Source organism: Colias philodice, chromosome 8 (genome assembly GCF_061535455.1).
Source record: "Colias philodice isolate Cphi_HAF_F1 chromosome 8, ilColPhil1 Martin Lab GWU primary, whole genome shotgun sequence".
In the NCBI taxonomy this organism is placed as follows: domain Eukaryota; kingdom Metazoa; phylum Arthropoda; class Insecta; order Lepidoptera; family Pieridae; genus Colias; species Colias philodice.
In genome coordinates, this window is record NC_143093.1 from 3,347,843 (window position 1) to 3,358,829 (window position 10,987).

The following is a 10,987-nucleotide window of genomic DNA, read 5'->3' on the forward strand; positions in this document are numbered from 1 at the left end:
TTGTCAATTACTAATAAGAATGAATAAAATACGTAATGAATGTACGTTTATGACAACAATAAAAGCATCTGTATCTGGTAACATCTTGTTTATGAGGGTAATTAGTTTAAGCGATTTTACGGCCATAAAGTTTCCCATTAAAACTTTTATTGCAACGACATTCAATGTCAAGAGCTCTTTTCGAACATATTAACGGATACCAATATGATGCACATGAAAGACCACAATAAAACAAACACAGCCCAGGCTACGTTTGAAAAGGGACTTTTATATTTATTGACTACGCCTAGCCCTAATAAATTAGAGCAATGGCGTCTTGCAGAAAGCACTAGGAACGTAGGTATTAAATACTGAATCCCAGTACCCGCATAAGACCCTGTAAACTTTATAAGAATGCTTATATCTTCTAGGTAATACGTCAACAGCAACGGCGGAACAACAGCGACAACGGGGAACAACATCTTCCTGAGAATAAAATTGTATGTCTCCAAACGACTCGTATCCAAGAACATGCTTTGCAAATTGTTTCTCAACGTAATAGCGATGATAGGAAAGCTAGTGGATAGTGTAAAAACTGGGAACAACGCTAGGAAATATTCGACAATTTCCAGGAAAATATTTACATTATCTGTGGGCACGAAATTAAGAGTGTATAAGTCGTTTAATTGAGCGAACGCGAACGCACCCGTAAAAGCTAGTAAGAGATAGAATATGCTAATTAGAAGATAGTCTAAAGCAAGATGGAGGCCTAGATATCCTTTTCCCCGTATTGGGGATATAAGGCCGGGCAGTGAATGGTGGCACATAAAGGAGTACACACACGCTCCGAACAGTGTGGGCATTCCGGTGAAGTCGAACGCTGGCGGTCTGCCTTGCGGTCCGTGTTTGATGAGGAGGTGGATCGCCATTGTTATCATTATTGCGAATGCTGGAATAAAAAAAATACTTATAAAATTACTTATCTGATTCTAAGAAATTGATACTGTTTAATATTTTATTTTATATAATTTCATTTTAAGAAATGTTTATTATTGAATTGACTATTTATAATAAACTAGGTTTCCGCCCGCGGCTTCGCCCGCGCAGTCAACGAAAAACCCGCATAGTTCCCGTTCCCGTGGGATTTCCAGGATTGCGTCATTTTCCCGGGATAAAAAGTAGCCTATGTCCTTTCTCGGGTATCAAAATATCTCCATACCAAATTTCATGAAAATTGGTTCAGTAGTTTAGGCGTGATTGAGTAACAGACAGACAGACAGAGTTACTTTCGCATTTATAATATTAGTATAATGGATGTTGTAAGCATGGAAAATGATTTCGCTCTCGATTTAAAAGAATATATGCTGCATTAGATTGTAATTTAACTCGCGAGATTGCAAACTCGAAAAATTGTAATCCATTACATGTAACATGCTACTGCTTATTTCAATTAAACACATTATTTTTACTTGACTACATTATAAAACCGATAAATTCTAAACAAATGAAAATTTTACGGCGACATACACACATCAACAAAGTCTAGGAATATTTTGTATTGCATACCACATTATACTCGGATTTTTAATTAGATAAAGTAAACTGACGTTTTCTGTGTTGTCAGTTTTTGATGAAATAAAAATAGCGTTGTCACAAAGTGAATGATTGAAAATCGGGAATGAATGAAATTGAATCGATCGTCTAGTGAATATTTAGTTTGTAACAATATAACATCAAATAAACACAACAATGACAACAAACACAACGTAATTAGTTACAATTAACGAAAAAATTACAAAAACAATAACGTAAACAGCGTAACAATAAAAATAAAAAAATGATTATAATTACACTCTACTAGTAACTTATATCTTATGTAGCTTTATATATTATAATTAGAAATAATGTTATTTTATAGTTTGAAATGATGAACTATTCACAGTCATTGTTCATTCATCTGATTGAATGAGAACTGAATTCCTCACTATTACTTTAAATGTGGCAACATTATTTTACAAAGTGACATTAGCTGCTGTCAGTTTACTTTATCTAATTAAAAATCCGAGTATAGAATTCAATTTTATGTAAGAATAACCGATATTGTTGGTAAATTAATGGAAACAGTGACAAGACTGATTAATTATTTATAACTAAATTTTTAACTTTCGTCAAAATTTACAGGTAATGAAGATCCTTATCATCTAAATTTCAAGCTTGGTCAGTCAAATTTAATATTTTTAATCAAAATAAAAAAAAAAATGCAATGACGTGATGATGAAGGTTTAGACCTTTTAATGATATTAATATATAACATTATTCTTCCATATTTTATAATATAGCAAAATTCTTCATAGAATTTAAAACTTGATGCCAATAAAATATCCCTAAACTTATCCCTTATTTACATGTAACTGTTACATATTCCACATAAACTTACCAAGCCACCGCATGCCCGACGTGAAGAGTTGCAAATACTTTGTTTTCTGCACATTAAAGAACACAAAAGGCCCCATAGCCGCGAAGAAAGTCAACAGAGCGACTCTGTAGCAATCCAACCGAGTGTAAACTCCAGTTTCTGATGACGTCACGTTAAAGCAAGGCATTGAATCCCAGTCCGTTATGTTCGTCATGTTTGGTGGTATTGTTGAACTGCAAAGAGATAATGATAATGTATAAGTAATGATAATTTTATTTAGAAATTAAAGATTTTTTAACGGTTTTTAAACGCGATTTATTCATTATATTATTTTCCCAATGTTTCGAACACTTTACGGGGAGACTCCCCGTGACCACGCTCGTTGTTGTTCCCTGTGCCTTTTAAATCTTTTTTTTTTTTGCCTATAATAGTCGCGTAAAATCAAACACTAGAAAATACTAACAGATTTGATTTGAAATCATTCATACATCAATATGAAATATGAATAGATCTAGTTTGACTGAAGTAATAAGTAGTTTTCCAATGTATAAGGTAGTAATTAGGTTTAAGTAATATGTGTTTTCTTAAATAAATGTTACAAACAATTGTAATTATTATAGTATGAAATAAATTATTAAAAAGTACATTTCGTTTTATTTTGCGCCTTCCCGATCCGATCAACTTAATTCCTTCACTCTCGCTCTACTATACAACAAATAAAATAAAAAAGCTCCTTACCACACAACATCCATCAAAGACTTAGCAACGGCAGCTGAATAAATCGACAGATCCCCATACAAATACACACACAGTGTACAATAGAACATGGTCCGTCCGCTCTTGCTCAGGAATAGATTGGCCATTTCTCCGAGTTCAATCCTTTTATCCAAACTGTAGTATCTTGAAGGTATTGAGTCACCACAGACCAGGGGATCCTCCATTTCTCCATAATGTGTGCTCGCCTGATCTTCCTCTGAATGGTCTTCATCTTGCACCTACAAAATTATTTCTTTAATACTTTCTTTAATTCTAGGAAATAGTTATAATTATGAAGAAATACAAGAGTGATTAAAATTATCAATAGTCAATCAATGATAATTAATTAGCTGTATGTTTTAATCAATTATTGGGTTAATTTTATTGTGAATTACACTAACGAACGTATATCACTATCTAATAAGATTCTAACAAAATTAATATCTTATCAAATCCTAATAAGTGCTCTCCTCATAAGTGTTTTTAATCTTATTTTTTATCAGAAATTAAACAAAAAAACTAGTTTTGATAATTTTTCACAAGTTTTTTTCCAAATCTATACTTATATTATAAAGCTGAAGAGTTTGATTGTTTGAACGCGCTAATCTCAGGAACTACTGGTCCAATTTGAGAAATTCTTACGGTTTTAGATAGCCCAGAGAATGGCTATAGATTACATAATCACACTAGCATCAAAAGGAGCGGAGCAATGCGGGTGAAACCGCAGAACACAGCTAATAAATTATATAGTTAGTTTATTACTATAAATAATATATATTTAGAAGATGAGCTCAAAGGATTTTAATGGTAAAAAAAATTACAACTCACAGACCAGTAGCGATCAACTAGTTATTGCTGTGATAATTTACATTTCAATTGCTTTAGTCATTTCATTTTCAGTTTATAAATGTATGCAAACAATTGTGAAAGCTATTTTTAGAAATAACAGATAGTTTTATGTTATTGATACTGTAATTATTATTTTCATTACTGCAAGTCAACATTTATGTTACATTTTTATATACCTAATCAGTTTTTATAGTTATGTTTTTATTTGATTATCCATACTAATATTATAAATGCAAAAGTAACTCTGTCTGTCTGTCTGTTACTCAATCACACCTAAACTACTGAACCAATTTGCATGAAATTTGGTATGGAGATATTTTGATACCCGAGAAAGGACATAGGCTACCTTTTATTGCGAAACATGTGCCACGGGCGAAGCCGGGGCGGACCACTAGTTCATTATAAAACTAGAAAACAAATTATTCTCAGATATTATTCATAACTTACACTGTTCCTCTTAATAAATTGCAATCTCTTCCACTTAAACACAGCATTAGCGCATGCCATAGTTTCTATCACATATGTAGCGTTCATGAAACTCATGAAGGCAAGGAACACAAGGGAAATTGTGCTGAGACCCCATCCTGCTCTGGCGAAAGCTGCGGGTAATGTGAGAGCCCCCGTTCCAACTATCAAATTAAATATATATATTAATCCCACCTGAAAAATGTTTCTTATTATTTTAATGTGTATAAAACTCACTTAAATATAAAAGGATGGAATAATTTTGTTTACATTTTACTATTCTGTACATTTTCCTACACCATCTAAGCAATTTCGTTCTTAATTCCATACAGTTAAAATTTTGAGGGTATTCTTTAAACTATTCGTAACTTTAGATAAGTACTCGATCTAAGTGAAAACTGAATACAGTTAAGTTCTATCTTATTTCTAATTATAAGTTTAATTTACAGTTACAGATCTCTTAAAAATGACAAACTAAACAGAAACATATGCTCCATTTCAACGTGTGGTGTGACGTGCCAATCTAAAGTAACCTTGCTATTACTATTCTCGTATAACTTAAAAGTATAACAAAGATAGAACAAATAAATCATACCCAAATAGAGTATTGATCACCAGCCTCAGCTAAAGGCATTTTTAATATTTTTCTCACAGACCAGGCTCGCCTAACCATAACATATGGATTGCATACGACATCACTCTGCTTTGGCTATTCTGAACGCAGAAACTATAATAATTTTTACTATTGTTTTGATAAATTTCAATTTTCAGGTGATATTAAAATAATATTTGATAACAATCAAAATGACAGTGACAGTCTGTGGTGACAGCTGACATATTTCGTCGGAAGCTGTAACAATTAATTGAACGTTTCTTATATAGTGGCTCTCTTTTATTCAATACCCTAATTAATGCGATAGAAAGAGACAACACACTGTTATCTACTTGGCATTGAAATCCACAAGAAGCCACTTTTTGTTCTAAAAAGGTAGTGCTTGCCACTTTATCGAATACTAAAATATCGATAAATAAAAAAATTAAGTTATAAAATTGCTTGAAGATAATTAAAGATTCGTTTAATTTTGAATTATGGATAGGTAATTCCAAATTTTAAGATTCGTTTAATTTGGAATTATTCATTTACGATGCGTATTGACTGCCTTGCATTGTATGGTAGTGGTATTTATAAAAAAAATATTATTAGGTATTTCGGTTTAGGTTGTTTTTATGGTTTCGTAAAAAGGTACGTATGTATTTTTTCCTGTTTTCATAGATTCATTCATAGAATTATACGGAACCCTTCGTGCGCGAATCTGACTTCCACCTTGGTTGATCTTTTTACAAATCAATAGTCGTATCCTACTAATATTATAAAAGCAAAAATATATAAGAATGGACATTTGACATAAGTATAATAGGCTACAATTTACCGCGGGAAAAAAACTCATTCCCACAGGAAAAAATTAGTAAAAGTTTAAAATAAATTGCTTCAAATAAAACAAATAAATATTTTTAAAGTGAACCTTTTATTACATCGTCTCAAACTTTTTGGTCTGTGTAACGCATGTCGCGTGACGGTCGAACCGTAGGTACGATAATTTTGTGCCTAAGTTTCACTTTTACCGTGGTTTCATAAAACCACACAACATTTCATTTTATTTCGATACTTAATTACCAAATTACAATATTTATTATTTAAAATAGATGCCACCTTAAACTTGTGGCACAGCATCTCTGCAAAGCAATTTAACTTTTCTTCCCGTCTGATTCGAAGTGATTTGAACAAGGCCGAGAATGTTTTGAAGGCTTCCAATTTTCCCTGTGCTATAGCTTTAACCCAAACATCTTTTAATTGTTCTCAAGCCAGAAACCTGCAAATAACAATAAATTCATACTTAAATATTTTTTTTTTTCTCCTAACCTAAAGGCTAAAGCAGTCATTATCAATGAAGTACTTCGTTCCTACTCAAGTATCGATAATTGCACAACACTATGGAAGTTATATTTTGCATTTTTTCTAAAAACTAAGCTGATTATGATTTCATTTCAATGATTACGGTTAGATAAAACATAGATGATTAAGGGGCGATTTTTCAATGCTTGGATAAAACTCATCCGTCCGACAAAGTATTACACGATAATAATATCAAAATGTCACGTCACATCCGTCCGACAAAGTATTACACGATAATATTAAAATCTTAGAGGATTGGTCTCCGCGCGCGCGCTACGACTAGATGCCGCCGGCGTACTTGAAAAATGCGGCAACTAAAAGTACGCCGAATTCGGCGTACCCAAGCCAGTCGTGTCACAAGCATTGTGTGGAGAGGGCGAACCGATAGTTTATAAAGATTTTGAACAAAATCTGAAGTAAAATGCCTATTTGTGCCATAAAACTATTTAAAAATAATACAACAAAAAATAAGAAAGACACTGGGATCACGTACCATCACTAAGTATCGTATTATTCGAAATTTCTCCTTTACTTCGAAATTTTTTTCTACGAAAATACGACGCCATTCAGTGTTGCCGTATTGCATATCCAAAAAAATACACGTGGTTGAGGAAATCTTTTAGCAATAATTTGAACTTTTTTTTTCAATACTATTACTAATACATATATAAAATAGTATAATAACAATAATTTATTTCTGTTTAACCATGTTTAACTGACTCATTTAGTATGTTATTTTTTTTATTTCCGCTTTTTACTTTTAATCAACCTTTGTGACTATAGTATAGTAGCGTCGCAAGTGGATTTGAGTCATGCGACTCAAATCGTTCATGGATTCGATTCCCGGCCAGGTCAGGATGAAAAAATATATTTTTCAAACTTCTTTCCAAGATGGCAGATTTCCCATTTATCAGGTAAAATTTATGTAGCTGGCAGCCCAATTCTTCACACACACTAGCGTCTTTACAAATTGCCTAACACACACTACAGAAATGAGTTGCCGCACTCACAGAGCTATTGTTTTTAGGTGGGGCGGTATCTAGTCGTAGCGCGCGCGCGGAGACCAATCCTTAATCTAAGATTAAAATGAAGATATTTGACAGTCTAGGTAGACTGTCAAATATCTTCATCCGATTTCCCAGTACTACGGCTTTTACAGCCGTGAACAACACAAGCCATGTAATCTTTAGTAAATTATCTTTTCAGATAATAACATAAGAAACTAGAAAACACGTTTTTCACTTCAAAAACAATAATTAAAACATTGAGATAATATTAATATGGAGACGACACCGCCTACATCACTTATGTTCCACTCAACATACGTCATGTGACGTATGTTGAGCGGTATTTTTTAATGGTTTTAAAGTGAAACGCATCAAACATGCCTTCGTGTGTGTTACGATATTGCACAAATAATACAAATAATACGGAAAAGTGCAAAGGAATAACTTTCATCGTTAAGTACCTAACTAGATAATAATTTTTAAAACTTAGTTAGAGCAAAAAAATGGCGCACAGATATTGTTCGTGGTGTCTCCTCCATACGTAGTAATATTATCTCAATGAATTAAAATCACCATGCGTTAGTCACCAGACTGGTGACTAAATCTGTAAAACAAAACGAAATGAGTCATGTCATTTCAAACTGTCGAGCTGACATATTATATCGGTCTTCTTTTTTCGCATGACATTTTGCCATAAGTTAAAAAGGCCAAACTAGTGTTATAATGTTCAATTAATTGTTACTTCTCCAGGCTGCTCCGAGTTTATATTATACCTGTATTGGCCGATTAATAAGAGCTGGAACGTCAACACATTTAAACATTGCACATGTGTAGTGTCTGTGAAGACGCGCGCGCGCGCGGCGTGACGTCTTTAGTGACGTCATACGGCATACGCATCATGAAAAGTCTGTCTGTCTCTATCGCGCGCAGACTAGCTTATGAGGGTGAAGGGGACAATTATTGTTTTTATGTTGCAATTGTTTATAAATACAGGGTGATGTAATTTAAAAAAAGACGTTAGGTATATCTACTACTAACTATATTCGACGAGATACTTCGCGGCACGCGGATAAGAATATGTTTTTACTTTACCCAGGTTAATTAATTATGTAATCATTTTAATAAGTTTTGTAAACAAAATGTAAGCGCCGTAAGTTAAAATATAAAATTTTCATACATAGCTGAACAATACAGCTTTTATTGTAATGTAGCCTTATCTCTTACGTGCTAGGGTTTCGCTTGTATTGTTTCTTGTGTAGTTGTGAGTGAGCGCACGTGTTATTTGTATTGTTTATATCGTTATGATTGAATGTGACATGAAATTTAATTATTATTTGATAATTGAATGATTATCAATACTATATTACAATTGATTATGAGAATAAATAATTAAGTTCATCGATTGAGTTACTTTTAAATTGTAATTTTACATATAAATTATGAGAGCTTTCATAATTATATTTATCTACAACGCACTCATTTTACAATTCAAGTCTACAATAATTAAACTAGAGTCGCATTTATTTTTGAACATACTCTATAGTAAAATTGCATATGTGTGAGTAGGTACTGACTACTGTGAAGATGCCAGCTTTCCTTAATCGGCCAGCATTGAAAAACCGCGATAAAACTTACAAAATATTCAATTAATAATTTATTATTGTCATTTTTCCCTAATTTTCCATTCTAGTTACTACTAATTATCATTACTTCCTGACAGTACGAGTACCTACTTGGCTACGTGGCTACTTGGTATATTAGGTATTAATGAATTCATATTAATTTTAATAATATTATAAAAATTTCATTCAAAAAATTAAGTCACGACGTTCTTTAGTAGCTGTAGGCGATCCTCGGTCCTCCACGATTTACTTATTTTGCAATTATTGACCAATATGATTTTATTCTATTTACAATAGGTAGGTACCTAGTAGGTACACTCAATTACATAACTCTTACCATGGACGTATAAAAAAAGACGGACGGTATATCGCCTAAACATTGAGTGAAGCCTAGTAATGGCGGCGAAACATCCATGTGTGTGTGCCATGTTGCCATGGCAACAGCTGTCCTGATGACAATGGCGGCTGTATTTTTTTCTATAAATTTTGCCGTAATAATTTTGTCATTAAAACATAAAAGAAATAACTTGCTTCCCTGTGGAATGTAATCCCTTGTGTTTTGTTATTTAAAATTGTACTGTTGCGACACCATTTAACCACGCAAGACGGCATTTTAAATATTTTTTGTGAAACAGTGACGCAGTTAATCAGTCGGTAGTTCACGACGTAATGGCGGCCGACTAGCTTACTATGGTGAGAGTGTGTGCGTGTTTATTGTCTTTACACGATCGCTAGCTTACTATGGTGGCTTCACGTTGTTTGTTCGTAATACGGCGTCCGTCTTTTTTTATACGTCCATGACTCTTACATTATTTCATACAATAAGGTAGATACCTAATGAATTAAATTATAAAATAAAGCTCATGTACCTAGTCACTAGTCAGTCCTTTTAATACCTTTTAATTATTATAGGGACTACATATTAATTATTAAGGTAGTACCTAAGTAGGTACCTATATGTTTAAACAATTATTAATGAACCTACTGATAGGTACCTACTTATTTTATGTCAAGTTATAGGTACCTTTTTTTTTTTTTTTTTTTTTTTATAGTGGGGAAATCTTCTTAGATACCCCCGGCTCCCGGGGATGGAGCCGTGGTTATGTCGGATTTCTACCGACTAAAACCCCACTCTGTTCCATCGCGCTGCTTTGGACGGAACTGCGGGAACGGTTACGACTCTACCGCGTGTCCCGCCCAGCAGATGCCCGTTTCCAGGCCCACCACTAGAACCCCCCTCGTTGGCGGCTGCTGGAACGAAGGCTTACGCCACCAACGCGCAGACAATGGATCTTTCCCCGCTCCATCATCCGCGTTCCCCCGAACCCCCGACCCCATCACCGTCCGGCCGGAGGGTGCACGCCGGAAGGTCCTCCGATGTGTGAAATACACGTCGGGAGACCCTCCGGCGCACTTTTATAGAGATTACCTCGCAGCCCCCACCTCAGCAGAGGTGGCGGCCCTCGGTCCGGCCCCACGGACCGGATTACGAGTTGGCAGACGGTCGTATTACAGCGGCCGCCGCCCCACACCTCTGCAGGAGTCTCCGCGCGTCATCACAATGACGCGTCGGGATCCCGCCCTCCGCTGCACGGCGTGACTTGCTAAACCAGCTAGCCCGCCGCGCCGCGACCTCTGGCCGCCATCCACCGCCGCATAAAAGCCGGCTCCTCTCTGGCCCACAAATAGGACCTCTGCCGTCGGGTCAGTCGAGGCTTCCCAACTGCCGTTCAGCACCACCCTTGCCTAGTGGACACGGGGTCCGCCAAGCCACGACCTCTGGCCGCCATCCCACGCCGCACACAGCGGCCGCTGGGCCACACCTAGCCCTGGCCGTCGGGCCGGTTGAGTCTCCCCGACTCTAAACCAGCCGTTCAGCCCCTCGCTGGTCCAATTTCGCTTCACTCAGAGGGCCATAACTCCGAGCTACTGAGCCCCT

General features: G+C 35.3%; 1 protein-coding gene across 2 annotated transcripts; it reads right to left on the reverse strand.

The window, feature by feature from the left end:
- On the reverse strand, nt 1-5,294 carry LOC149486407 (putative sodium-coupled neutral amino acid transporter 12). 2 transcript variants are annotated; one of them, XM_089698003.1, is made up of 5 exons: nt 5,061-5,294; nt 4,448-4,660; nt 3,134-3,390; nt 2,417-2,628; nt 1-928 (listed from the first exon to the last, which is right to left on the reverse strand). In XM_089698003.1, exons 1-5 carry the CDS (start codon nt 5,136-5,138, stop codon nt 168-170), a joined length of 1,521 nt encoding a protein of 506 aa, XP_089554129.1. In that variant the 5' UTR covers nt 5,139-5,294; the 3' UTR covers nt 1-167. The 2 variants fall into 2 exon arrangements, with proteins under 2 accessions (XP_089554129.1, XP_089554130.1); XM_089698004.1 differs by lacking the exon at nt 5,061-5,294 and adding an exon at nt 4,736-4,992.
- Between the last annotated feature and the right edge of the window lie 5,693 nt (nt 5,295-10,987).

Coding starts and splice junctions, on each gene's coding strand:
- LOC149486407 (XM_089698003.1), bottom strand. CDS start 5,138: ATGGTTAGGCGAGCCTGGTCTGTGAGAAAAATATTAAAAATGCCTTTA. Junction 4,661..5,060: donor GTGATCAATACTCTATTTGG/GTATGATTTATT, acceptor AACATTTTTCAG/GTGGGATTAATATATATATT. Junction 2,629..3,133: donor TCTTTGATGGATGTTGTGTG/GTAAGGAGCTTT, acceptor ATCTCTTTGCAG/TTCAACAATACCACCAAACA.